Here is a 27,954-nt window from a genome sequence, read left to right as displayed (position 1 = left end):
CTGTCTGGATATTTTATATGTGCTCGCTGAGTCTTACATTGGTCTGTGTTAGAACCAGGCCCAGAAGCGAGGCCATACAGTCAAGGACTATGATCAGGATGTGCCTGTGTGCCCACAGCTTCCCTTTGTCCCTACTCTGTCATCTCACACTCAAGGCACAGGAGAGAAGAGATCCTCTAGACAGCAAGAACTTTGCAGTGGGACTTCTGCGGTGGTGTGTAGGTCCCCGTAAGCCAGCAAGGATGTATCTCTTTATTACTGGAAATACATGGGTCCCGTTTTGTTTTTTGTAAGCAGTGACTCTCAGCATGGAATCTGATTCTCAGCCCTTGGGATCTTCTGCTTGCTAAGAACACACTCTGCCACAGAACCACACCCCAGCCTCTGGGAATTAGTCTCTTTAGGCTTGAACCAATTTGGTTTCAGAGCACTTAACCTGACCACCTGCTAAATATTGGGCCATGTTATCCCAGTGAACAGCTTTGTTTTAGCCTGTTGGATGAAATCTGGCCAGGCATATGATGCTTCAGGAAGTCTCCAGAACATGTACAAACATGGCCTGGCCCTCCCCCTGGAAAGGCACGCCACAACAGAGAGCCTCAGACAGAGCTCCTTGGCAAAATGAACTTAGGAAATGGAAGGAAGATCAACTGAGAATGCATAGAGAAAGTTGTGTTTTTCCACAGGTGTCCACGGCCCCTCGTGGGTGTGGTGAGAGCATAGGGACTCTTCCATTCATCACCAGGCTCGCAGCACCCCTGAGAGACGGTGGATAAAGGAGAACAGTTGACTAGATTCATCTTTCGGTCCCCGGAATTCCTCCTTTGGGTTTCCACACAAGTCAGACCTAGACAGAGAATAGGAGTGTTTGAGAGGCCCTATGGGAGATGGGCAGTTGGTCGGTCACCTTTGGAGGTGAGGTGCGGTGAGGCTGCAGGTGGTGAGAGGTCCAGGTATCTTTTATAGGTGCTTGGGTCATAGTTTTGGTGTGTTATATTGGACTGATGTATGCCTTGATCTCTAACATCTCTGGTTGCCTCTCCCTGAACACAAGCCAAGGGCTCTTTCTTAAGCATGGCCTCAGTTGACCGCTCCTTCATATCTAGTCTTTGCATCAGTTGGATGACTTGGATCAGCACCATAGGGGAGGACCTATGAGCTCACTCCTGTTCTTACTGCACACTCCATTGAAGCTACACTGTAAACTAGATGGCTCAGTGGACCTGTTTTTTTTTTTTTTTTAATGAGGTTAGAGGTCATTTGATAGTGCTTCTAAATCAGGGTTCCTCAGCTCAACACTATGGACATTTTGGGGTGGATAGTTCTTTAGGGGCCCATCTTGTACACTGCAATATCTCTGACTTCTCCCATTAGAAGCCAGTAGCATCCTCCTGCCTAAATTGGAATGAACAATGTCTGTAGATGTTTACCAGGTGACTCCTGAAGAAGAAGTCAGGTTGTGAACCACCTATGGAGACAAGACATCAATGCTAGCAAAGCTTGTAGGCAGAGGACAAAAGGAGGTGGGAATTAGGAAGGTAGACACAGAATGTCACCATCCACAGCAGGATTCTGCATTTTATGGTTCATACCTAGTAAACCATGAACATAGTTTCCAGAGTGTGCATGCTCGCTCGCACACTGTGTACTGTGTGCATATTGATACTGTGTACTGAAGGCTACAGATGGCACACATTAGTTAGAAACCAGAACAGAACCTGAACCCCAGTGGGTTATCCCTGCACCCACAGAATGTGTTCATCCCCTGTGGTGACCACAGCCTCAAAGGGCCACAATTATCCAAGTAGAACGAATATAGGTCCAAAGACAGTACCTTCCTTTGAGCTACTCACTGCCTCCTGTTGTCCACTCCATCTTCGGCCTGACCTCCCTGCTCCTCCCTCTATCCTATGAGTCTCTTCTAAAAAATTAAGAAGCTAAATCAAATCAATCTTGGTTGTCTAGAAGCATCTCTTGGTTTCTAGTATCATCATTTGTAGAGAGTCCAGAAAGTGACAGAACAATTGGAATGGGATTGGTTAGATTAGGATTGGTTCTACTGGCTAGCTAATGTGTTCCCTCTGGGGTCACGCACCCTGTGGGGCTAGGCAGGATTGACCAGTGAGGTGTACTCCTTGACTTCCTAGTCTGCAACACAGTGAGCTGTACTGGATGCCAGCTCTTTTGGAGATAGTTAAATTTGGGCAAGTGTTTGACTAAATCTGGCCTTGCTTCTCCTCCAGCCTGCATGGATAGGACATGAGGTCACCAGCTGATTCCATGACACCAAGAGTGTAAACAATTCCAAATAGGGTTTACCTTAAACTAGGTCTATGTCTGACCTAGGGAGAGCCTGTCACAGTACCCACCATTCTAGCAGAGCTGAGATGATTCACAGTACTGAGACCTCTGTGAGTCTGTGCTAGCTCGACACACAACTCTCATGCCCCAGAGCCTGGCGTCACCTCATGGCCCATTTCATAGCCGAGGGTTCCTCTTTAGAATCGGTAGAGTGAGGTACAACCTCAGTGCCCAGCTCCTCCCCTTCCTCAGTAGCATTCACAGGACAGGGCCCTCCACAGCCTGGGTCAGTGCGCTGTTGGTCCGTTGGCCTGAGTTAGAGTCTGTTTGCTTGTCTGGAACCTAGACCCTAACAGTTCCTCCCCAGGCCGACCCCAGTGACCTTCTGATCAGTGAAAACAGATGCATAACTGAGAACGCTTGAGTATCGGGTGGAAGTCATGGGTGTTGCTAGAGGAGGTTTTAGTTTTTTTCCAAAATTGGACTCAGCTTGGGAGAGTGCAGTGTATGCGATTTTGTCTTTAAAGGAGAGCAAGGGGAAAGAGAGGAGCTGGGACCTGTTTCAGCTTTTGATTGAGTTCTCCATTAATCCCAAGATGTTATAAATGAGTTCCATGAATCAAAACCAAATCTACTCTGGGACTGTATAGCTGGCAACATTTGCACTGTGGCGGGAACAAGCCTTGACTGGGAGTGTCAAAAGTGCTCTGGTTATGGTGTGACTCTGCGATGAGAGACTTGCCTAATGAGCACCATAGAACGCATGACCAAGTAAATAGACCTGGCATCTTGGGAAAAGCCCATCAGCACAGACTTCCTCTCTCATTGGTCGCGGGCCTCTCCTTCCACCACCGCCTCCTGTTACGATTGGTCTAGCTTCTTTCTTGTATGCAGACTGCTCCCTGGAACTAATTCACTGTGACAGAAGTAGCAATTCTACAATGTGTTCATCAAAGGGCCTTCACGCTGAGTGTCCCCTGAGGCGTTAGTGAATCTGCCAGACCTTCTCTTTCCTTCCCTGGTGCCCACCCCCCACCCCACCCACCCCTCTGTAGTACAAATGGCCTTGCCCTTCTCCAGGGCATGGTGTTTTCCTTGGTTCCGGGTGCCTGTCCACCACCCTATGAGCTACCTCAAAAGCCTTCTGAAGTTCCTACATCATGATGGGGAAATTGACTTGATTGTCAGACTGGTTGTGAGACACCCTTCTGCTTAATCCTATGATGAGGATTTGTCCCTGGTCTTGCGTGGAAATAACAGTATCTGGCCTCATGTTCTCCTACGCACCAAGAGCAACAGAAGAGGCCAGACTGCCCCCTTCTCTTCTCTAGAAGGCCCTGTGGTTCGGGGCCCAGCCAGTCCCTGAGTGGGAGGATAATGGAGATGGGAGTCCTCTGGCAGAGGCACCGGCAGAATTGGGAATCAGGAGGGAAGGGCTGGCCTTCTCCGCTGTCGAGCAGGCCTTCCCTCCCGAGCTTGTACAGATCTCAAGGGTTTAACTAGTTTGAGAGACAAAGATACAACAGCAGAGCCCACTGCTTGACAGTTACCATTTTTTAAGTTCTTACTTGAGTTTCTTTGAAGGTGGGCACCAGCTAAGGAAAGGGAGAGCTTAAATAGAATGCAGTTCCCATCAGATTTAAAAGAAAACACTTGAAATTCCTGGTGTTTTGACCACCCCCATATACCAACTCCAAACGTGGTCCTTCTGTGGTCTGACCTAGTGCATGTGGATCGAGTTGAGATTTATCTGGGAACCACTCACTACACAGGAAAAGCATACCTTCAAGAAAGTTTCATGATACACGAGCAGAGTGTTATTGACGGAGGAAAGACAGTCCTGTACGTTAAAAGATGCCTCTATGCCTTTCTCAGACATGGTGATACGTGCCAGGATTTCGCTTTGGCTAGATACTGTAATAATTGAAAAAGCTACTCAACATTTTTCTTTTTTGTTTAGTTTTTTGTTTTAATACTTTATTGTGTATACAGCGTTCTGTCTGCATGTGTACCTGCAGGCCAGAAGAGGGAACAGATCTCATTTTAGATAGTTTCGAGCCATCGTGTGGTTGCTGGGAATTGAACTCAGGACCTCTAGAAAAGCAGCCAGTGCTCTTAGCTACTGAGCCATCTATCTCTCCAACCTGCTACTCAACATTTCTTAAGCATAAGTCCCATGAGACCGTGAAGGCAGAGGGCCCCTCAGTCCCCTAGCAGCAGCCGGTCATGGGGAGGAAGCAGGAACTGAGGTGCCCTGAGCATTTTTGAGACGGCACATTCCAGCCTGTGGCATCCCTGTGGCTTTCCTGTGTGCACTGCTGATTCATTCCCTTTGGGGATCCACCCCCTGGCCTTCCCATCATTAGGGTTTAACTCAGAATTTCCTAACTCTTTTGGGAGTCACATCACCAAAACAGCTGAGTTTCCTCTTGGATCCAGAATATTCTACTTCTCTCAGTGTCTCCCCCCCCCCATATAAAAACAGTTTTCCCATGAGACATAGGGGCTGGGATGTAGCCCAGTAGGTAGAGCATTTGCCTAACATACAAAAATCCTGGGTTGCATCCCCAGCACCACATAAAAACTAGGCATGGTGGTGCATACCTGCTGTAATCCCAGCACTTGGGAGGTGGAGACAGGAGGGCCAGACATGTAAGGGCATCCTCAGCTACACATTTAAGGCTAGCCTGGGGTACACGAGTCTCTTGTTATGTTTTGTGCCAAGCAGGGTGATAAACATCTTTAATCCCAGCAGTAGGGGGCAACAGATATATCGAGGTTAGCTTGGTCTATAAAGCAAGTTCCAGGGCTACAGAGTAAGACCTTGTCTTAAGAAAAAAAGATAGATAGATGGATGGATGGATGGATGGATGGATGGATGGATGGATGGATGAATAAATAAATAAATAAATAAATGCCCACAGTTTTTCCATCGGGTACTGTGGCTCCTGCCTGTGAGCCCAGCAGGGAGATAGAGGTCAGCCAGGACTATAGAGAGCAAGCCTTTGTCTCACAAAAGTAAAGCAAACAAAATGCAATTACCCCAAGTGAAGAATATTTCATGTATAAAGGCTAGCTGAAACAGCCTTCCTTGCCAAATATGATGGCACACTCCATTAATAACAATCACTCAGGAGGCAGAGGTGAGCAGATCTCTTAGAGTTGAAGGCCAGCCTGGTCTGCAAAGCTAGTTCAAAGCAGATAGGGTTAAAAAAAAAAAAAAAAAAACCATCCTTGGATGGGAATGTAGGTGTGTGATGGAGTGCTTGCCTCCCATGCAGAAGGCCCTGTATCCCAGCCCCCAGTATCACCTCCCCCTTACAGTCCTGGGAGAGTGGACAAGTGCTAGCTTTGAAACACTTGCTGGGCAGTTAATCTTTACATCACTGAGTCCCAGAACCCTCAGTGTTATACACTGATCCAAATTCTAGAACCTTCTTGATCGATCCCCTGTCAGGAAATTATCACACACAAAGTTATTTAAGCTACCACACAAAGTATCCTTAAGCAATGCTTATGAGGTAAATATGAATCATAATGAATTTTGTTTTCATCCCCAAGGCATTTCATTATATGTAAACCAAAAACAAAGAACCCTAAATCTGGAGCATCTCTGGCCTTACCGCTTATATAAGGGACGTTCAGCTTGTTGCTACAGTAGAAGCTTATGAGGCGATGGCTCAGTGGCTGTTGTAGATGTCATCTTGTGCTGTCTGACATGGGCGGTAGCTCCATAACACTTGTCCCTTCACCTGCCTCACCCCTTGCTGTTGGAGCCACTAGGCTGGGCCAGCGCCTGCAAAGTCTCCGTTCCGCACACAGCTTCGACGCGTTGCAGTCCTTAAGACCAGAAAGTGGCTGTGAAGGGTAAAAAAAACCAAATAGCTCATCAAGCAGCTCGTGTGTCAGATAAGCACAGATGAAACAGGAGAAAAAGGAGACTGCCTGCACTGCAGTTAACAAGACAAGGCCTCTGCAAGCTGCAGGGCCTTCAGCCAGCTCGCCCTTCCGTGAATATGGGGGTGAAGGGGTTGGACATTGGCCACCTGCATGGTGAAACAGTCCTAAGATAGGGAGTAACCATCTTTTATTTCAGGACTGTAGGCCAAGATGCTTCCCAGTGGGCTGCTGTTTGTTCCGTTATTCGCACAGCTAAGCAGGACTCCTATGTAGGCAACTTTTGCTCAAAACCAGAAAGGGGGTCCAAGTTGATTCTTTACTATATGTGACCAGTCTGACTCAGGTCCCTGGAGCCTAGCTGCAGCTTGTGGCAGATAGGTTTTGATTTTGATTACGGAATCTTTTGTTTTGATTTTTGCTTCTCCCTTTATGAGACACATGCACGTGCGCACACACACCTGTGTTACCCAGACGCCTCCAATGTCTGAGCCCAAGGGAATCCTGCCCAACCTCCCAAGCAGCTGAGACCAGAAGCTGATGTTAGCACACATGGCTCTGTCTGCAGGTTTATGTTCCAGAGGAGCCAGAGCCTGGGAACCAGGCTGGATTCTAGGTGAGACCACACCATGGTTCTCTTCTGGAATGATCTGTAAATCCCAGCATGTGAGGAAGCATGAGAGAGTGTAGAACGTTTCCTACTGGAGCTGGGAGAGAGTGGACATGGAATCCCTTCCAACCAGAGCAGGGAGGAAATGAAGCTGAGGTGTTCGTCCCATTGAGGCCTTGTAGTGACGGAGGCAGGGGGGAGACAGGCTCCCAGTTTCTCTGGTGCCTTTGACCAATGTCACTCTGGGTGTAGAACCTGGAATATGCTGTCAGCCAGATAGCTTTTTCTGCAGGAGTTCCCACCCTTAACATCTCCTCAGAGACCTTGGAGTTCAGACAGTGTGGATGCATTCAGAGCAGCTTTTGGTTCTGAAAGAATAGTCTCAGCTCAGATCTCTGGCAACTTTTGATAAAAGGAACAGAAGGTCCTGGCGGTGGGTCTTGGAGGCAGGGGAGTGCTTTTTATTAACCAGACTCTGAGTTTAATCTTTAGCACCAAAAAGAAAAGAAAGAAAGAAACAAGAAGCAAGGCTTACAGGTGGATCTCCAAAAGGCAATTAGCAGGCCAGTATATCACAGATGGACCAATCATTTCAGGCCAGTGTATCACAGATGGACCAATCATTTCAGGCCAGTGTATCACAGATGGACCAATCATTTCAGGCCAGTGTATCACAGATGGACCCCCCATTTCAGGCCAGTGTATCACAGATGGACCAACCATTTCAGGCCAGTGTATCACAGATGGACCAATCATTTCAGGCCAGTGTATCACAGATGGACCCCCCATTTCAGGCCAGTGTATCACAGATGGACCAACCATTTCAGGCCAGTGTATCACAGATAGATCAATCATTTCAAGGCACAGAGCCACTTCTTAACATGGCTCCAGCTGACATCCTGAGACACCATTCCTTCTTAGCAGCTGTGTGACACCAAATTCCATCAGAAAGCAGGCTCCCCTGGTGCAGAGGCCCAGTTTGCTGGCTATGACACTGGTTACTTGGGGGTGGGGGCAAGAGGAATCCATGAAGATGGATAAAGTTGATTGTAGTGGCATCTTTCCTTGCCAGATTTGTTAGTGCCACTACAGTTGGTGGTTGGATGAATGGATCCTAGCAGCCACATTACTTTAGGTGGGGCAGGGTGACACCATTATCAAACTCAGTGTCACTCAGGCTTCCTCAGCAGAAACAGTCGACCTCATCCAAACAGAAAATAGAACAGTTACCAAAGGACAGAAGGGAAGAGAGGTAAGGTAGACAGATGAGGTCACCAGTACCCATGAGACTAGGGATGTCACCGCATTTTCCACCATATTATCATTGAAGATAACGAGAAGAGAGAGGTTCAGAAGGTCCCAGCACACAGGATACATGTTTGAGGAGGTGGAAATTACTTGTTGTTTATCTGTACGGAGAGATCATACCGTGCCCCATAAATAGGTGCAGTTGCTAGTGGTGTGTTGGTAAAGTTTTATTAGAAGGAAAAAGGAATTGGGAAAAAGAGCCAGAAATGAACTCAGGACAGAGGGAGAGAAAGCCTCCGGATGGCTTGTGTGATACCTGCCGGTGCCTAAAAGCCCCACCCAGCCCTGTGGTTTTCTGGGCACTGCAGCAAGGCCAGGGAAGGGGCGGGGAGAGCAGGTGCCACTGAGGCCCTGGGAACACCACGCTGAAGCCTGGCTGCATCCCGTGCACTCTCTGTGAATCAGACAGCTACAAATAAAGACTCCTGGCAGCTCTTGCACATCAGCTGAGAGCAGGTCGTCCTGTAAGCAAGGCTGCTTTGGGAGTGATGTATGGAGCTCCTGTGGGCCGTGACTGTTCCAAAACAGAGACTCAGGTCAGGTCCAGGGCCCTTTTCCTATTTAGGATGCAACCAGATCCTGGGAGCTCTTGCCTTTTGGTATGCACGAGGCTGTAATTGGCCTCCTGGTGACCTGAGATCAGCCTGTCCCGACTTAGAGACAATCAGTCTTGGAACTGATTCCAGGTCTTTCATTACACTTTTAGCTGGGAAGTCCCGGCTTGGTAGTCACGCCTACAAAGCATGATGTGGACAGCAGGTGGATAGCTATCCTGGCAAGGCCGACTATGCCTTACCTTCTCAGGCCAACTCCTGCCAGCCTTATGTTTGTTTGCTTGTTTAGAGTTACAGTCTCCATATTTTACACAGGCACTCGCGGCCCAGGCAATCCTATTGCCTCAACCTAAGTGTCTGGCAAGCTTTGAAACATTTTAAATGCCAGTGTTGAGACTGTACCTGCTGCTGGTAATTTTCGTTCCTTGTCTCTTGGAGCTCCTTCCCCCTCCCGTGTTGATGGGAGGGGACGTTCTAGTCTAGCGGTGATGTCACGATCACCACACACAAAGGCCTCTACCATTCTTTGTTCCCTGCGTCTGTCTTCACCATCTGTCTGTCTGATAGCTCCTTGGTCAGGACAGAGAGTCAAGGATGCTGATCTCCTTGATTCATTACATTGTTCCTGCTCAGGCTCTTTAAGGTTGCGGGTTGGAAATGTGTATCATACTTTGGCACTCTGAGAGTGTTGGGTGCCTACCAAGTACACTCTGAACGTTATCTTCCCTTTGGGAAAACTGAGCCTCTAGCTCTGGTGAGCTAGAGCTCTGTCGGTGGCACTGGGCAGAGACAGCACTATTCTCTCGTCTTTTTGTTTCTGGGTGGGTGGATGAATTGGTTGATTTTGAGGCAGGGTCTCTAGCCCAGGCCAGCCTGATGTCCCTATGCAACCAAGAATTACCTTGAATTTTTAGTTTGCTACCACACATGAATGCTAAGCAAGCACCTTCCAGCTGAGCTCATTCCCAGTCTTTTACTTTCCCTACTTCATTTTTTGTTTGTTGTTTTGTTTTGAGGAAGGGTCTCACTATGTAGTCCTGGCTGGCCTTGAACTCACAGCGTTCTGCCTGCCTCTGCTTCCCAAGTGCTGGGATTAAAGGCATGTGCTTCGCCTTCATTTTCGTTTGTTGCTTTTGCCTTTGAGACAGGGTCTTGCTTTGTAGCCCAAGCTCATCTCACGGCTCCTGCCTTGGCCTCCTGAAGGCTGGGATTATAATTGCAAGCCTCAGAGTCAGCCTTATTTTTGCAAAATCTCCAGCAAGGTACTTAAAGTTAGGAGAGCTTTCTTCCTCTAGCACCCGGTCTGCTTCTTGTTGTACATTTCTCCTTCCAGAGCCTCAGGGTCTGGGCTTAGACTGCCAAATTCTGATGTTGGATGATCCGTTGGTCTTCAGTTTGGAGACTTCCAAGAGAAATAAACCAAGCAGAGAGCAGAATGCCTGCCACTCCAGGCTCTGGCTTCTCTGTTTTAAGACATTTTCTCGTATAAAGAACCACAGGGGATCAGTATGTGAAAGGGAGAGGTGCCTAGGACTCTGTAAGTGCCTTCTCTTTGTGTTAAAGTCCAGGGACAGCACTTGAATTACTGTTGTCCTCCTGAAGTGTTTAGTCCCACTACCACAGACTGTGTGACCTCAGGCACCTAGCTGTCTGTAGACTTCTGTTACCAAGTTTAGAAAGCATAATGCCAGCCTGGCAGTGGGTATTCTAAAGCTGGTTGACTACATCGTCCTTCAGCAGACCTTCCCTGAATACCTAGGAAATGACACCGCTTCCTTAGGAACTCTCATGGCCCCACGAGCATGTGTCTGTTGTCGTACTCGATAACGTATGCCTGACATGCTGTCTGCAAGTGTTTGTAAGAATGGGAAGGGTTGTCGTCTGTTCCCAAGGCTGAACAGAGTTCCCAGCGCACCACACACCCGACTTTGCTTCTCTGGTTGGTGTGTTTCCGCATGGGCGTCTGCTCACTGCACCTCGAACTTGCTGGGGTTAGAACCGGTGTTTGCCGCTGTGATAGTTTCTCTTCCCATCTAGGAGAAATAGTGGTGTTGCTCCATATTAGTTCCTGGGAAGCTATTCTTCCAGAAGTGCACTTGACTTTTGTTTGTTCTCTAAGTTTCCATGTAAGAGTGGATGTCAGGCTCATGCTGAGAAAGAATGCCTCTGTGTGTGGTCAGGGAGTCCTCGGCTTGCTCATGTTTATCGGTACTGAGCTGGGGAGGGTCGATGAAGAGGGATGGATGAAGCAGTACCTGGACACCTGTGCCCTCCTGAGGCCTGGGCAGCCAGCTTTGCTCTGGAGAATGAGGAGGATCTACTTGCTTGGCCACCTGCCCATCTCTTGTAGTCTGTGCTCTTAGCTCCCAGACTCCTGCATCCAGCTGTGGGTGTAGCTTGTACTTCCAAGGCTGTGAACCTAGTGTTGAAAAACGGAGCAGGGTATTTAAAGTAATACTCCAGAGGGTGAGAGAACGAGGAGAGGTAAACCCAAGGATGTGTGGTCAGATCCCATCAGAGCACTCTTGCCTGGGTTAACAGACTTAGTGTCAGATCTTGCTTTTCAGTAAGGATTCTCTAGTCACCTCTTCTTTGTTACTTTTTATCTTAAAGCACAAGTGTGTGTGCACTTAGGCCAGGGCTGCGACCTCCTCCTGTCTGTCTATGAGGTGACTGAGTTTATGGTCTAGAGTAAACGGGTATCAACTCCTGTGTGTGTATCAACCACAGGGATGCATGAATGCTACCAGCCATCAGGTATGTGCCTTCACCCGTATTTGCTGAGTGCTGTCTTACGGGAGAAGAAGAAGGTAACTGATGGGCACCCTCTCATCCATACCAGCCCTGAGAGGCAGGCATCATCCTGTCCACAGGCCAGGGTAGGAATTGAGAAGATTGCAGGTTGTTTTCTAAGATCTGTCTGCCATGTTCACCACTCCAGAGGTGGTGGGACCTGGAAGAATGCAGCCTAAAAATGAGGTAGAATAAAGTCTCATGTAATAGCCAACTTTATCCAGAGCACCAGACAGTGTATATATTCTGAGGGTTAAGAAAAACCATGAGTGAGTTCTCATGAGTTCAAGCTGTGTACGATATCAAGGACAAGCTGCACATGGCAAAAACATATTTTTGTATAGAAGCCCCTAAACAAACACCAGGAGCCAGTTGTGATGAATACCCTGAAGTAAACTCACTCCTATCTACTGCATTTTGGAGGAGCATGAAAGCATGTTAAGAACAATTCCTGATTTGAAGAAATTGAGGTTCTGAGACTCTTGGCTTCTTTCTTGGCATTTTCTCACAAGCATTCAGAGTTGTTCTCACACTACTCCATTCTCGGACCGTGTTCCGACACTGCCCATTGCTGGTGGAGTCAGGGTCTAACCTGGGTTCATCTGAATGTACCTGTGTGGTGTCATGACACAGCAGGTACACTGCTCTGAGCAGAACTGGCGCAGTGAAGTGTGCCAGAGAGGACCAGGGCGGTAAGAAAGGATGCAGAGCACTGCTGTGGGTTGAGGGAGACTAAAGAAACATGGACACAGCCAGGTGGTGGCGATGCACGCCTTTAATCCCAGCACTTGGGAGGCAGAGGTGGGTGGATCTCAGTGTGTTTGAGGCCAACCTGGTGTGCAAAGTGAATTCCAGGACAGCCAGGACTGTTACACAGAGAAATCTTGTCTCAAAAAAAAAAAAAAAAAAATCAAAAACAAAAACAAAAAAAAGGAAGAAAGAAACATGGATGCTTTGTTTTAAGTTTAGAAACACTGTGAGTCTACAGTGTTACTCAAGAATACTGAAAAACAGATATGCCATAGGAATGGTAAAATTCAAAAAAGTATCTTCTAGTGACCCCTGTCATTCTAACCGACAAGCAAAGATCATTGACAGAGCTCAGGTCCCTGAGTGCAAGAATGACTGGGGGCAAGTGCTGAGTAATTTCTGAGTCTCACCTCATAGCTGACTGTTTACAGGAAAGTGTAATTGTTTTGGCTGAGCCATCTCTCCAGCCCGGAAAAGTGTAATTGTATGCTGGCATGGTAAGTGACACCTGCCTCATACTGACATGCCTGGCTCCATTCTCCACTGAACAGCCATGTAGGAGGCTCAGCACCACCTCTGTGACATGCTTTGTCCTACAAAATATTTACCAGACGCATGGCGACAGGACACAGGCAGACACCATGCAATCTGCAGGTCTTCAATACACCGCAGCAGGTGCTGCTGGATTTCAGTTCATCTCGGTGTGGGCCACTAGAAGTCACACCCTCTCTGTGGGTGTCTTAGTCCCTGATGATGAGAGACTGCCTGAAGGCCCTGCACAGACCCTTCACCCCCAACCCAGTCACCATCACCTGTTAAAAGGTGCCTTTCTGTCTTGGCTTGACCAGGAGCAGGTGAGGATGTGTGGTCTCTGTGCCTCCTACTTAGGGAAGTGTTGCCCATACCTACCAGTGTCATTCCCTGCCCTCAGGCCAATCCAGCGTCCAGTCGCCCATGTTCTGACTTCCCAGAGAACTATGTTTGTTTTCCTGAGAAATGAGTTATGGCTGTCCCAGTGGTCAATATTCCCTTTCATCCAACACCAGCGCCCATCATCATCCTTTGCTTTTCCCAAAGGTTCCAGCATGAATGGCCTGGAGGAGCCCAGCATCGCCAAGAGGCTGAGGGGGACCCCTGAGAGGATCGAGCTGGAGAACTACCGCCGATCTGTGAGACAGGTGGAGGAGCTGGAGGAGGTGCCTGAGGAAACGCAGGCGGAGCATAACCTGAGCAGCGTGTTAGACAAGGGCACGGAAGAGGATGTGGCCAGCAGGTCAGCCCATCCCACAGTTTGCCTGGCTATCGGGTCCCTGGGGCAGTGGCCTTACTGGGTCCCCAGATTCAGCTGGCAGCAAAAGAGTTTGATGAGCAAAGGAATTTGAACCAGTTTGGTTGGGTTGGATTCTTGATTCTTCTGCTTCTCGGCTGTGAAGTAGGCACATCTCTTGGTTCCCTCGTCTATAACGTAACACCGTTGGTATCGTCCTCAAATTGGTGTGAAGGTTCAGGAATAGATAGGAACACCAGGTTTAAAACATTCCTTAGCATCTCTAAGCATTTGGAGTTTCCTCTGTGTGCTGCTGTATGTGTTCGTGAGAATCCGAGGACTAGGTGTGAGCCCTGAGTTTTATCCCCTTGTAGGGAGGAAACTGGTGATAAATTTGACAGGACCTGAAATTCCAACTCAGACTTCCTGTTTTTCCTGCCACCCTGTGATTCATTCTCCCTACACCATCAAGTCCTGCCTCTAAATCAAGGTCAGCCGTCATTACCGTATGACCCTGTAAGTCTAGAGCAATGTAGGTAGCCTTCACTAGATGGAGCGGACCTGGAAAGGGTCACAATCTGTAAGATTTCCTGAGTGCAGCCCACTTCCCCAGCACTTTGTGACTCATGGGAAAGGTAAGTCCCACTTGTGATCTACCACTTGTTGCTTATAACTCCCCATGGGAGGGGAAAGATGGTCACAGGAAGGAAAGCAAGCTGAAGACAGCATGCGTCCGTGGAGCAGACACTTCCAGAGATGATACCAGTTTGAAGCAGAGGTGACTCGGCCACTGGTTACTCGGCAGCCTCTCTGGGTCTCCTATGGCTAAAGAGGGGCAGAGACCTTGCATGCCAGGGGCCACACACAGGAGGCATCTGGTTTCTCCAGTCAGGGTCGGTTCTGTTTAGCTGACCCAGCATGCATCCTCTTACCCAGCAGTTGTACCCGTGTGTGATGCTCTCGTGGCTCTCCTGTCAGTAGAGGCAGGTGTGGGAGAGGACAGGATGACAAAGAGGGCCAGAGTCCACGCAGACCAGACTATCACGGGACTCCCTTGCCAGAGCTGAGGCTCCAGAACAAGAACCTTGACTTAGAGGCGATGAGCAGATGTATGGTGATAGAAAAGGCAGCCTTTCTTTAAAGGTCCAAGAATGTCTCTCAGAGTGCACTTCTGAGCAGAGCTGCTTTCGGCTGCGTCCCAGCAGAAAGATCCCGGGCGGGCCCTGTGATGAAGCGATCTGAGGCGGGCACCTTGATGAAGTGCCCCTCGGACTGGCCCCACAAACAGCTCCCTGGCATACTCGAGACAGCCCCCTTGTAGGTGCAGTGCCAGAGCCTTCTCTGACCTCAGGCCACTGTCACATAACTGCAGTGCATCCAAAGTGTGTGTGGGGACAACCCTACACTCCTGTCCTCAGGTGGAGGAGAGTCATCTGCTCTCATTGCCAGCCCCAGTTCTGCCAAGCTCAATAATAGCCCCTTATCAGAGCAGGTGGCTTAACCTTGGGATGAGTCGGGGTCAAATATGAAGTTAGCATCTATCTAAAACAAAATGCCCACTTGGCTGGCGGTGGTGACTCATGCCTTTGATCCCAGCACTCTCTGGAGGTAGAGGCAGGGGGATCTCTGAGTTTGAGACCAGCCTGCTCTCCAAGAGCTAGTTCCAGGACAGGCTCCAAAGCCACAGACAAACTCTGTCTTGAAAAAAAGAAAAAAGAAAAAGAAAATGCCCGTTGAAATTCTATTAAGGTTGGAAACAGAAACACAGGCTCTTAAGTATGGCGTGAGTCAGTGGTAAACACATTTATTTAACTTGCAAGTTCAAAAGGTGGGTTCTCTCCTTGGCACTGCGAAAATAAGTGGAAGGTCTTTTATAAAAATGGGGAAAAATAGTAAAAAAAAAAAAAAAAAAACCCCACATCAAATGCTTCATAAAGTGGGGGGGTCTCAGAGCAAGAGTTATGGATTTTGCCTCACTCCCCTAGGAAGTAGTAAGGTGCCTATAACAGATGTGCTGTACCCATCTTCCCTGTCGAACCAAGTTCGGTCAGATGCATTTGCAGCCTTCAGCCTTCTTAGTGAGGGGCTAGCCCGGAAGATGAGAACAGACACACTTAGAAGATTCACCTTGTCCAAGCTGTACATATCGGTTCATGCCTGTAATTCCAGAGGCAGGGAGATCAAGCCTGTATTTCAAGACCTTGACTTAAGAAGGGAAGGAAGAGTGAGTGAGTGAGTGAGTGAGTGAGTGAGTGAGTGAGTGCGTGCGTGCGTGCGTGCGTGCGTGCGTGCGTGTGTGCGTGCATTTCCCAGTCCAGCCCAGGAGCATGTTCTCTCCCAGTTCAGAGAACTTGGCTAAGCCATCTCTGGTGGGTGGTACGTTGTGATATTTTAGATCATGGCTGTGATCTGGACTTGAAGTCCAGACCCACTAACGGTAAGCAAATCACTTATGCTGTGTGCCTCGGTTTCCCCACATTCATCGTGTGTCATGAATCTATCATGAACAGTTACATAAATGAATGCCAGGCACCTGGTGGTCACCAAGTTAGTGTCAGCAGTAGCTGTCACTACATCCCACTACAGCGAAGCAACCCTCTCTAGTGAAGAAAGCCAGGGATGCTGGTGGTTTCCTTCACCAGGTGGGTTGAGAGCCAGAACCTGATTGGCTCAAGTTTACTCTGCCCTGGACACTGCTCATCTGCATCTCTGTTTCATAGCTACTTGTGTAGCAGATGGCTGGACTGAGGGGCCATTCTGCTGTTCTGGGGTAATGCCTGAGAACCTTCCTTTTAACAGTAAGGCTGGTGTCAAGGGACATGCTTTGGAAACTGGTCTGCAGAGTCAGCTGACATCCTGGGAGATTTTTATAATCACCTCTATGGTTTAGTTCACACAGTGCTGCAGGTCCTAAACAGTGTCACAGACCCTTGACAAAGCCTCATCATCTTTTTAACTTCTTGCAGACTTCTGGAAATCTCCAGGAGGCACTTTCACTCGTGTGTGTGTGTGTGTGTGTGTGTGTGTGTGTGTGTGTGTGTGTGTGTGTGTTTGCGGGGGTAGGTACCCATAGGCCAGGAGAACTAATCCATGTCTAGGAAGGTGACTTGGGTACAGCCCAACTGCCGTGTCCCTCATTGCCTCCTCTCCATTACTTCTAAAGACTACACAGGCTGGAGAGATGGCTCAATGGTTAAGAGCACATGTTGCTCCTGCAGAAGACCCAAGTTCAATTCCCAGCACCCACATGGTGGCTCACAGGCTTCTGTAACTCCATTTCCAGGAGATCTGGTGCCCTCTTCTGATCTCTGAAGGCACCAGGCATGCATGTGGTATACAGACACACAAAACACCCATACACATTAAAAACTGATAAATCTAAAAAAAAAATTTAAAGAACAAAGCCAGCCGGCGAGCCCCTGAAACAAACAAGTAACTCTTGCAGAGCAAACAGAGTTTCAGAGGACTCCCCAGAGTTGATGGCACAGGCGGAGGAACAAGAGGAAAAGCCACTCTCCAAGCAGACCATGACTAAACAGGAGTCCCTCTCTGCCCTTTTCTTCCGGCTCCAGCCCCTTTTCCAACAGAGGCAGTAAGGAATGCCAACCCTGGCTGATACGCATGCGCGGTTTCCACAGGGTGAATGTAGAGAACAATGTGTGCCTTCTTCAGCCCCTGCTTGGCAGCAGAGTGTTGCCAGGGTCAGTGAGACCCAGGGGTGTGGCAGAGCAGACTGGGGTCACTGACTAGATAGAAGCTTGACCTAAGAGTCAAAGCCATTTGTTTCCTGTTTCCCTCCGACTGATAGTCGCAATGGGAAGGCGCTGAGGATGTCGTTCAGTTGGTGGAGTGCTTGCCTAACATACACAGAGCCCTGGATTTAATCCCAGGACTGCATGTGGTTCTGTGGGAGGTGGAGGCAGAAGGATGGGAAGTTCACGGCCATCCTTGCTACATAGCAAATTTGAGGTCAACCTGCATGACATGAGGTCCAGAAGAAGGAAAGAGAAAGGAGGGAGAGAGTTTGACATAGAACTCCGTAAGATCCATCTCAGAGCCCTGTCTCTGGACCAGATTTTTAGGAATGCCACCCTGGCAGCTGCTGATAGGGAATCACTGTTGATTTCTGGGAGAAGCACTGAAGAACCTGGACACACGGCTAGAAATCCTGATTCCCTTATGTCTTGGTTAGGCACGATCCACTGTAAGAATAGCTGTGCAGAAGGGTGGTCATGTGGCTAAAGGGTGCCTGAGAAATGAAGGAATGCTGACAGACAAGTGCCCTGTGCTTCAGGGATTGAACCCACGGCTCATGCATGCTAGGCACACTCCTGAATCATGCACCCAGTCCTCAAAAAGACATTCTTAATTTTAGTTAGGGTCTCACTCAGTTGCCTGGGCCATTTAAATTCACTGTGTAACCCAGACAGGCCTTGAACCTGTTACTCTCCTACTTCAGCCTCCCACCCATTTCCCAGGCCCAGCTGGGAAGGTGATGATTAGCCATCCTGGTTCCTGTCTCTCTTAGGAGACTGTATCAGGGTCCATGATGCTGCGGGTTCTCCAGCCTCACCAGGCTAAGACCTAAGGTTCAGATGCCTGAATCAACAGGGGGATCTAAAGTGCACGTTGGGGCAGAGGGTATGGCTCAATGGTACAGTGCTTGCCAGACATACATGCGGTCCTGGATTTACGCCTTGACTTTTGTGTGTTGTAAGAGCTGGGCAACCCTCACATTGACCCCAATGTCCTATGATTGCTGGAAGGAAGCTTCTACCTGCTCCTGTGGGTTTCTCACTGTCCTCCCAGCAATTAGGGAGGCTGCTTTGCAGGAGCAAATAGAAATGCCTCTTACAAATGCTTATGCTCACAGCTGATAGAGGGACATGGGGACTGACCTTTCTGCTCCCATTGTCACACTCACAATCCCTAAGCTGTCATAAAACTAGCTGAAGTGGCACTAATAGTCGTCATGGGACGTCATTGTCATCATCACAGAGAGATGTATTCATCTCCCAAATTATGCCCAGTACAGCTAATAGCGTGGCATGGGTGATGTCAGGCTGTACTCAGGCCCTGGGAAGCCAGGCACAGCCCCTCCCAGCCCCTAGAGAAGCCACTGGGCACACTGAGCCATGGTGGAGGGACAGAAAATTTAAGATGAGTGCAGAAGTCTCCGTGTCTTTACTTACAGATATGAATGGTGAATGGCACTCGCAGCATACTTCATCAACAAGAAAGTAAACTAGTGAAAACACCTAAGTGGAGAAAGACGGGGCAGTGGAAATAATGGTGGGCGGTGCTTAGAACTCAGGGCCGCTTTCCATCATTTAGTTTCCCTCTTGTGGTTTGTTCATTTGCTTGGTTCGTGTGTGTGTGTGTGTGTGTGTGTGTGTGTGTGTGTGTGTGTGTGTGTACGCGCATGCGCGTTTGTTCATTTGCTTGGTTCGTGTGTGTGTGTGTGTGTGTGTACGCGCATGCGCGTTCATTTGCTTGGTTCGTGTGTGTGTGTGTGTGTGTGTGTGTGTGTGTGTGTGTGTACGCGCATGCGCGTGCGTGCCATGGTCTCACACCATAGCCTTGGCTGGCCTGGAATGTGTTTAAACGAGGCTAACCTCAAACATACAGGGACCCTCATCTCTGCCTTCCAAGTTCTGGCATTACAGGCATGTACCACCATACCTGGCCAGATGTCTACACTTTAAACCACCTCCTCCCAGATCTCTGCCACATCAGCCTCCAACACACACCTTATGGTATACCTGGGCTTTCCCGGGTCACCTTTGCCATCCCTTTGCTACAAGAAGACGACTCAGTCTACGTTAGCTGAGTGTGTCCATTGGCTGAGTTGTAAACAGTTCTCAGGATGATCTCTAGGCAGAATATGGCAGTACACACCTATAACCCCATTTCTCAAGAGGACTGAGGACTCAGGCCAGCCTAGGCTATGTAATGGGACCCATCTCAGGAGAAAAAAAAAGAATGGATGAATGAATGATTGTGGGAGTGAATAAACGGTGTAAGGTTGGTGACCGACCGAGATCCCTGGTCTTTACCACATGCCTGTTAGGTATCACATGGCCTTCCTGTTGAGGGCCGCAGCTCCATGAAGTTCAGCCACTTGAGAGGGACTCAGAACTTTCCAGAAGCTATCGTGCTCATGACTGGGGCCTATTACAATGGGAGGAAGGATCATTAATCACCAACTTGGTGGAACAGAGGCAGAGTGGAGGGGTTTACACAGCCTGCGGTAGAGATGTCAGCATCGTGTCCCTGTGAGAAGTTAGTCAGCAGACAAGAGGGGACACACCCTTATTTCTGCCCCACCTCCCTAGTACAGGAGTTTGCCAGAAGCACCATGAGGCTCAGCTGCATGAGAGGGACTCAGAGTTTGCTGGAAGCCGTCATGCTCATGGCTAGGGCCTGTTCCACTGGGGGAGAGATGCAGAGGTTTAGGACTCCGCCATGGCAAGACTGTCTCATGGGAGAGTCCAGGAAACTACCAGACTCAGAGCTTCCGTTGTCCTGTTCCTGTGGAGAAGGGATAGCATTCCTGTCCTGGTCTCCGCTCGTGCTGTCACATTCACTCAGGCCTGGAACCTTGGAGTTTTTATTGGGACTCTGTTATGTACATAGTGATTTTTTTTATAGTCCACGTGGTTGATCTAGTCTTCAGGTCAACCTAAAAACCCCCCTTTCCCCGTGAAATAAAAGTCTTTGGCCTTCCTGGTGCGACCGGTCCCTAAATTCAGACTGAGTGTGGCCAGGCATCACCCTAGCTCCCACGCCAGACAGAGCTCTTGAAATGCGTGCCGTGGCCAGCACTTCAATGTGTGCTTTGACTCCCGTGCAAAGGGGCTATGGGGGGAAACTCCCCTTCTCAGGAGGCTGAGACTCAGCTGCCACCCACTCTTCATGCCTGTGGAGCTTGGGCCCAGAGCTCAGCCCTGTGCTTTGTCCTATAGGCTTTTCTCCAACGTGGTCCAGGGCATAGCTCTGACAGAGGACCAAGTGTCCCGACTCTGACACAAATTAGAAACCCCTCCAGCAAAGCCACATACAACTGTATCCTACATACCATACAGCCTCCCTTGGCAGGGCCCGAAGGAGAGCAGAGGTCAGATTTTTGTCTTCACGGAAGTTATTGGATGCAGCCGAGCTGGCCCTGTACCGTGAAGAACAGACAAGAAGAATGAGGGTGAGCCCCAGGAGGTGGGGCTTTTCTTCTTCTCTCTTTTTTTTTAAATATTTTTAACAAGTTAATCCCAGTTCTCCCTCCTCCCATTCCCCACCTTCCCTCCACCCCACCCCCCATTTGCTCCTCAGAGAGGGTTAGACCTCACATGGGGAGTCAACAAAGTCTGTCCTTGGCAGGACCAAGGCCTTCCCTGCTATGTCTGGGCTGAGCAAGGTACCTCTCTGTAGGAAATGGGCTCCCAAAAGTCAGTGCACACACTGGGGATAGATCCTAGTCCCCACTGCCAGTGGCCCCACAAACTGCCCAAGCCAAGCTGGGGCCTTGTTAGGGTTTCTGCTATACCTGTGCTGGGTGTGGGGCCTTTACTGGATCTGCTGTCTTGTCCTTAACGTGTGTGTGTGCGTGTGCGTGTGCGTGTGTGTGCGTGTGCGTGTGTGTGTGTGTGTGTGTGCGTGTGTGTGTGTGCGTGTGTGTGCGTGTGCGTGTGTGTGTGCGTGCGTGCGTGTGTGCGTGCGTGTGTGTGTGCGTGCGTGTGTGTGTGTGTGTGCGTGTGTGTGTGCACGCGCGCACGCGTGCGCGCACGCACACATGTATGTACTGGTTTCTGCCTACCGGTTCAGCCTCTTGGGATCTTCCACATCCCTGCCCACCCATGGTTCTCACAGGAATCAGTTTGCATAGAGTCTGAGTTCTCCAGCCAAACAATGGCAAGCAGGGACCGTCTCCCTTTGGTGTGCCATGGGTAGCCACTGTGCCCCATGGGCCAGGTTGCTCCTCGGGTGGGTCTGCATAGGTTGCACATGCGTGTCTGCCCTCCCTGGCCGGGGAAGGGAAGCAGCCTGCCCTGCTTCCTGGGCCTTGCTCTGTTGGGAACTGCTACTTGTGACTGTGGGTTTGAACCTTCCTTCCCCTCACGCTGCCATTCCTTCACTCGTGTGGTTACTTGCTCTCAGCAGTTCCGAGTCGGAGATGGAGGAGGAGGACGATGACGACGATCAGCTCCCCACCTCTGACCTAGGTGGGGTTCCCTGGAAGGAGGCAGTGAGGATCCATGCCCTTCTGAAGGGGAGGAGCGAGGAGGAGCTAGAGGCCTCCAAGAACTTTGAGCCTGAGGAAGAGGAGGAGGAGTATGAAGAGGAAGAGGAGGAGGAAGAGTACGATGAAGAGGAAGAGGAGGAGTCCAGTGAAGGTCAGAAACGTCCTGACCCCACCACCCCCCACCCCCTTTGGCTGTGTTTCTGGTGTGAGTGGAGGAGGTGTAGACATTAGAGTCTGGACGCCGCCCTCGGGACCTGAGGTCTTCTGGCCCTCACTCATTCTAGACCTCAGGTAGGATGCAGCGCCTGGCATCCTTGTCTACATGGGTATTTTTAACTAGAAGTGGAAGCAGGGCTCATCTGAGGACTACATCCAAATTAGGTTGCTTTCATTTTTCACTCTCTCTTTTATCCCCTTCAGTTTCATGTAGAGAGCTTTACTTTAATAAGACAAAGAAGGTTAGCTCCTTCGAGGGGTCCCCCATGGTGCTGGATAACAGACTGCTGCGATCTTAGATGCTCCCTAAACTGGCTCCAGCCGCGCAGGCTATAACCTTGGAGACCTGAAGAATGTGTTCAGGTTTTTGCGTTTCCAGCCATTCCAGTTGCTTCTAAACGTACTCTTGCATTGGGCCTGAGATTTTTCTGCTCAGCCCTCTGTCTGGCTGCCTTGAGAATATCACTCTCCCTGGCTGCAGAGGGCCTGTGGGTGGTAAGGAAGGGAGTCCCCAAGGAGAGCCATGCTCATCCCAGGGGACACAGAGCCAAAGGAGGGACAAGCACTTGTTTTTCCAGCGGTGAATCAGAACTATGGGTTAAATTCTGGACAGCGTGGACACAGAGAATTAGCTCTCGGTGGTGGCACTGCCTACTAGTCTGCTATCCTTGTCTGTGCTCAGGGTGGTACACTTGAGGATGGTTAGTCATCTTCTCATCCTGCATCCTGCAGCATCTCTCATCCTGCACCCACTCCTCTGAAGGCCAATGTGGAACTGGGTAGACTCGCCCAGTTGGGTGAGACATGAAGAAGGAATGTGCTAGGGACAGACTGGGCTAGCAGAGCGTGGTTTCTCTAGTCTGTCATGTCTGCAGCCATGCTGGCCCAGAGTGTCCATGTGCTCACACGCATCAGATTGAGTCCAACCTCTCACAGCTCCAACGGGGAAAGGTGTTCTGTTCGAATCATTTGAGCCACCATATTCTCCATGTGACGATGACTACTTAGCAGCCTTTAGCCCCCACAGAACTCTGGGAGAGCTGCCCCCCTCCCTTCGCGAAGACTTCACATCCCAGGCAGGGGAATTCACTGTTCCTTCAGCCAAGCCCTGGTTGTTCCTTTGTTCCCAGCCTGCCTTGCCTCTTTGGGGCAGCACAGCTGGATGCCTGTGTGGACAAGTGGCAGGATACTCTTGCAGGCAGCTGCCATAACTCTGCTCTCTGTTCTCTTTCCTGCCTCCATTCCCTTCTCCACTTGTCCCCCTGTGGGATTCTTGGTGCTGTCTGTGGGTGTCTGGCTCCCCCTGCTGTAGAAGGGGAGTATTGCCCCTGGGACAGAGAACTCCTGCAAAGCCAGTGGCTTCGGCATCTCTCAAAGGAAGAAGAAATGGGTACATGTGAAGGTACCCGCTTTGCTCCCTGCCCATCTCCACCCCAGCTCCCAAGCAGCCGTCTAAGATGTACCTCCAAGAGCAGGTCCCACATGGAAAGGTCATTTTTATAAAGCTGCTTTCAAAGGCTTTGGGCACACCTAGCCCTGACAGAGCCTCCACAGACAAAGTGCAGAACAGCACAGGGACAGGGGACAGGGGATAGGGTTTGTGGAATGGAGCCCCACTGCTGTCCCTGGAGCTTTTGCTCTGAGTTCCCTTTATCCAGTAAAAGCTCGCTGCCCAGACACAGCTCTTTGGTCTCAGCCTTGGGCCTCCATGCTGTGGATGCCCACACACACACACACACACACACACACACACACACACACACACACACACACACACACCACACGGCTGCATGTGTTGGCAGAAGGCAGAGCTGTGCTCAGAAAAGGCTCAACTCTTCCCTGTGTTGCTTAGAAGCCAGAGAAAGGACCAACCATTTTCTCTGTGTCTCACCCTCCCTGGTCCTGACACATTGAAGCTGTTGGTGAGTTTGCTGTGATCCAGCCCTTGCCAGCGCCATCTGGGCAGCCTATCTTTGGGGATGAGCTGTGAGTCGGTAGAGACCAGTACCAGAGTCTGTGAGGCCAACTCTGTGTCACTGTACAGTTTAACATCCCCATCAGAGAGAGACCTCTCTGGCGCAGTGTGCCATGTCATATCTTCATGACTCTGTTACAGAGCTGTCCTGGTAGTGACAGGTGGTATCCAGTTAAGGGTGTCGGGGGGTGGGGAGTATACACTTCCAGGTGGAAGCTGGCTTCTGGCAGAAGCCCCAGCGTCCGTCCTTCAGATCGGTGGCACCTGCTCTTACTGCCTGAATGGCTTGTCCTCCCTTGCTCAGTGCCCACCCCCACGCTCCTTAGTTACTGGCTGTCTGTCCCTTTATCTTAACCCTACCGTGTGGCATGACCCAAGCACTAATGAGAGGGTCCTGTGGGGCAGGGGCTGCATGTGAATTCCACAGGCTCTGCCATCGAGAGCACATGAGGGCGTGTTGCTGAGTGTTGATTTAGCTAAGAGGCAAACCTCATGGCCAGAGGGGTGAGAAGGGCTTCAGGTCGAGTTTGTAAGAAAGAAGGGGCTTCACCCACAGTAGAGCAGGAGTATTGCCTCACTATGGCCTGAATGCTGGCGTTCAGGACTTCGCAGGACAGAGCTCTGCTTCTTTCCCCTGGCTGCCATCCCCACCCTCACAGATGACCACCTGCCCCCGTCATCGTCCCAGCCACAGCGCCAGCACGTGGCATGTGGTCTCTGACCAAAGGGCGTTTTCTCTCCAGCATCAGCTTTGTTGCAGAGAGTAAAAAAACCTGAAGTCCCAGCAAAGCACATACCTGTCCTGGTTAGTTGGCTGGCTCCTGGCAGAGGAGCACCACCCTCACCCACCTGTGATAGTCAGGAAGGATGCCCTCGGGAGCTTGCTGTGCTAGCTAACAGCCAAGTCCTTGGGCCCCTGCAGTCACGGCCCTACAAGGTGAGGGTCATCTGACCTGTCCCACTCTGGGCGGTGTGGGCCTCAGACCCATTTCATGATGGAAAGGAAAGATCCTTCTGCATTTGGAGGTGGAGTGTGTGGATCTCACTGAACCAAGATGTGTATGTGCAGCTCAAACGACTAAAACAAACCAAATGAGTAGAAAGTGTGTGTGTGTGCACTCGTGTGTGTGGTGTGGTGTATATGTGTGGTGTGTGAGCATGTGCCTCTGTGTGTGCACTCCTGTGTGTGTGAGCATGTGTGTATGTGTGTGTGTGTGTGTGTGTGTGTGGTGTGCATGTGGTGAGTATGCCCACATGCGCATGTGCATTCACAGTTTTTACCTCTTTCTGACTGAAACTGGTCCCAGCAAACACTGTAATTCTTTGTTTCCTTTCCTGTGCTGTCTCACCCCCTCCTCCCTCTCTGTTACCGTTCACTTTCCCTCCTGTCCCCCTGTACCCTCCTTCCTGGGCACCTGGCGCGCTAGCCGGGAATAGCAGGCTGCAGCAGATCATAACCACAGCAGATCCCTTGGCGATCCAGGCTGATGTGCACTGGACACACATCCGTGAGAGAGAGGCGGAGGAGAGGATGCTCCCAACCTCTGAGTCCTCCACTTCCAGAGGTAACTGCTTGAGCCCCAGAGCCCAGTGTACATCCTGAGTGCCCACTCCGAGACCTACTGTGGCTGCAGGGGTCCTGTTTCCTGGGGGACTGCTGTCCTTGGCTCTCATTCAAAGATATGTAAAGTTCTCTGTGAGTTGTGAAGTTGCTGGCTCTGGCTCTACTGATGCAAAATAGGAGCGTGACCCTGACTCAGAAGATTTTAGAACTTGCCGTCTCCTGCATTTCTCAGCAGGGCATTCTTTATCCCTGTCCAGAGTGTGTTGACAGAGTGGGTGTCGTATGAGTGCATGACAGGACCGAAGAAGAGAGCGTACTTAGGAGTTAGAGTAAGGACAGGTGCATCTCAGGGGCCTCTGGTGTCGCTGTGCCATTGTCAACCCCAAGTTTGAGGTAAAGTGGTCTGTTTCCCACCTGGGTGAAATGTGTTTATTTGATTTCTTTCTTGTTTGTTTGAAGAAGGATCTTACTATGTATCCTGTATTGGGCTGGAACTTGCAGTGTAGACCAGGCTGACCTTGGATTCACAGAGACCCACCCTTTACTGCCTTCTAAGTACTGGGATTAAAGATGTGCACCACAATGCCTGGCCTCCCCTCCCCCTTCTCTCTGTCTTTCTTCCTTTTCTTATTTTTTTGACAGTCTCACTAAGCTAGCCATGCTGGCCTTGAACTCAAGATCCTGCTGCCTCAGCCTCTAGAATGACTCTTACTACCATGTCCAGCCTCCGCCTTCTTCTAAGGAGAAGCAATTAAAAAAGGCAAAACTCATTTAGAGGTGTGGGGTGGCTTAATGTCTTTCTCTTTGGCCACTTGTCTTCCATATAGAGACCCTTGGTGGCATCACCTTTTCTGGCTGAGGTGGTGCCACCCAGGGCTATCTGTCCCATGAGGCTTTGAGTTTGTAGAAGATCACCTACAGTCCATGGGAAAACTTGGGCCTTCATGTGACCTTTTATCCTCTAGGACATCAAGATGAACTACAAGACAGGGACAAGGACCACTCAGCAGTTGAGCCTGAGCTGACCTCTCTGGAGTTCTGTCTTCTTTCTCTATCCCAAATACCCGTCACACAGGCTGACATTGGATCTCACACACACATTCCTGTGTCTGTGCTGGATGGTCCCTTATATGCCCTTGGTTCCTCGTCCTCTGTTTTGAATTTTAGGACTGACCAGCTTTCCCTGCTAAGAACTTACCAGTATTTAACTGTGCATTTATCATCTGTTTTAAATTCAGTGACCGGCCTTCCCTCCGTACGCCGCGCAGCAGTACAGGCCTGGCTGGAGACTGTCTCCGGAGGTAGTCTGGTGATATGTGACACCCCCTCCCTGTTCATAACCTCTTTCTCTAGGCAGCTCTGCTGGCATCTTAACTCTAGGACTCAGCTCCTGTCGCTGGTGCATGCGAGGGCAGAGCCAGTGGGCGGGGCTCGTGCATGCTTAGTCAGACAGCCCATATGCATGGACCAGAAGCGCATCCCCCATCCCTAGGCAGACTGGAGGCCAACAGTGGAGATAGGATGGAGTCGTGTCTTCTAAAAGTTACCATTATCGGTTAGATATGAAAGCCAAGGTGAAAGGAAGCTTTTTATGCTGAAGTAAAGTTGGGTTGCAGTAGATATGGAATGATATCAGATACTGTCCCATAACCCCACCAATGTGTCAGAGGACCAGTCTAAACAGGAATTCACGGAAAGTTTGCCTTTCCGTTGCCAAGAGGAGAAGCGACGACTGGTGGGCACCGTTGAACATACAAGAGGCTGCCAGGCTGGCACCAGCGTCACAGGACACAGGCCAGAGGTGACCTGAGGGGTCTTAATTATCCTTCCTTGTTTCACTAGAAACCTGTTTCTCAAGGAGAAGGGTGCCTGGCGTTTGGGGTAGAGCAGACAGTCCTTCCCGCCTTGACAACTTGTGCCCTCAGAGCTGAGCAGTCTCCACTAACCCTAGAAGCCCCCCAAAGGGAGACATCACTTGTAGGACAAGTAGGGACGATGCTTGTGGACCTTTATCACCATTGTCCTCACAAGCAGCTGTAAGTAGACATATGTGTTAGGAGGCCCCACACAGGGGAGGGAGGGGCCAGGCCTCTGAGTCTAGTATGGCTAACCCTGAATATCACCTTCTGAGCTAGAAGGAGGAACAGCACTGAGGAGAAAGGATGTTCTCGCAGGCAGCTAACATAAATGGCCACTCCCAGCTTCCGTAGTGTGTGGCTCCTCATTTGTGTGGCCGCTTCCAGCACAGCGCTCCATCTTAACCAGAATTCCATCCCTTGGTTCCATCGCTCTAGCTGTGTCTCCGCGCACATCTGCTGCCGCCGCGCAATAGCACTGAGTGTTTGTTTTTTGATATATGTGACCATCATTTCTTTCAAGGTGTTCTGAGATGTTTCTTAGTAGGAAAACTGGAAAGGACCAAGAGACCAGGACTGGGAGAGGCTGGTTGGAGGCTGGGCCGGCCTGGGAAAGCCAGGAGTGGT

General features: G+C 50.0%; 1 protein-coding gene across 8 annotated transcripts in view; it reads left to right on the top strand.

Annotated features, from left to right (window-relative positions):
• Mical3 (microtubule associated monooxygenase, calponin and LIM domain containing 3) overlaps positions 1–27,954 on the top strand; it is a 178,589-nt gene that overhangs the window by 117,855 nt on the left and 32,780 nt on the right. For 5 of the 8 annotated variants that reach the window (XM_051203660.1, XM_051203658.1, XM_051203657.1 and 2 more), the window contains 4 exons: positions 13,291–13,486; positions 21,632–21,867; positions 25,335–25,472; positions 26,710–26,772. In XM_051203660.1, the coding sequence (XP_051059617.1) occupies positions 13,291–13,486; positions 21,632–21,867; positions 25,335–25,472; positions 26,710–26,772 (633 nt within the window). The remainder of the gene's footprint in view (positions 1–13,290; positions 13,487–21,631; positions 21,868–25,334; positions 25,473–26,709; positions 26,773–27,954) is intronic. The other 3 variants (XM_051203661.1, XM_051203663.1, XM_051203662.1) reach the window with 2 other exon arrangements.

This window comes from Phodopus roborovskii, unplaced genomic scaffold, assembly GCF_943737965.1.
Source record: "Phodopus roborovskii unplaced genomic scaffold, PHOROB, whole genome shotgun sequence".
In the NCBI taxonomy this organism is placed as follows: Eukaryota; Metazoa; Chordata; class Mammalia; order Rodentia; family Cricetidae; genus Phodopus; species Phodopus roborovskii.
The sequence above is the reverse complement of the archived record's forward strand: the minus strand, read 5'-3'. Positions and strand labels throughout refer to the sequence as shown.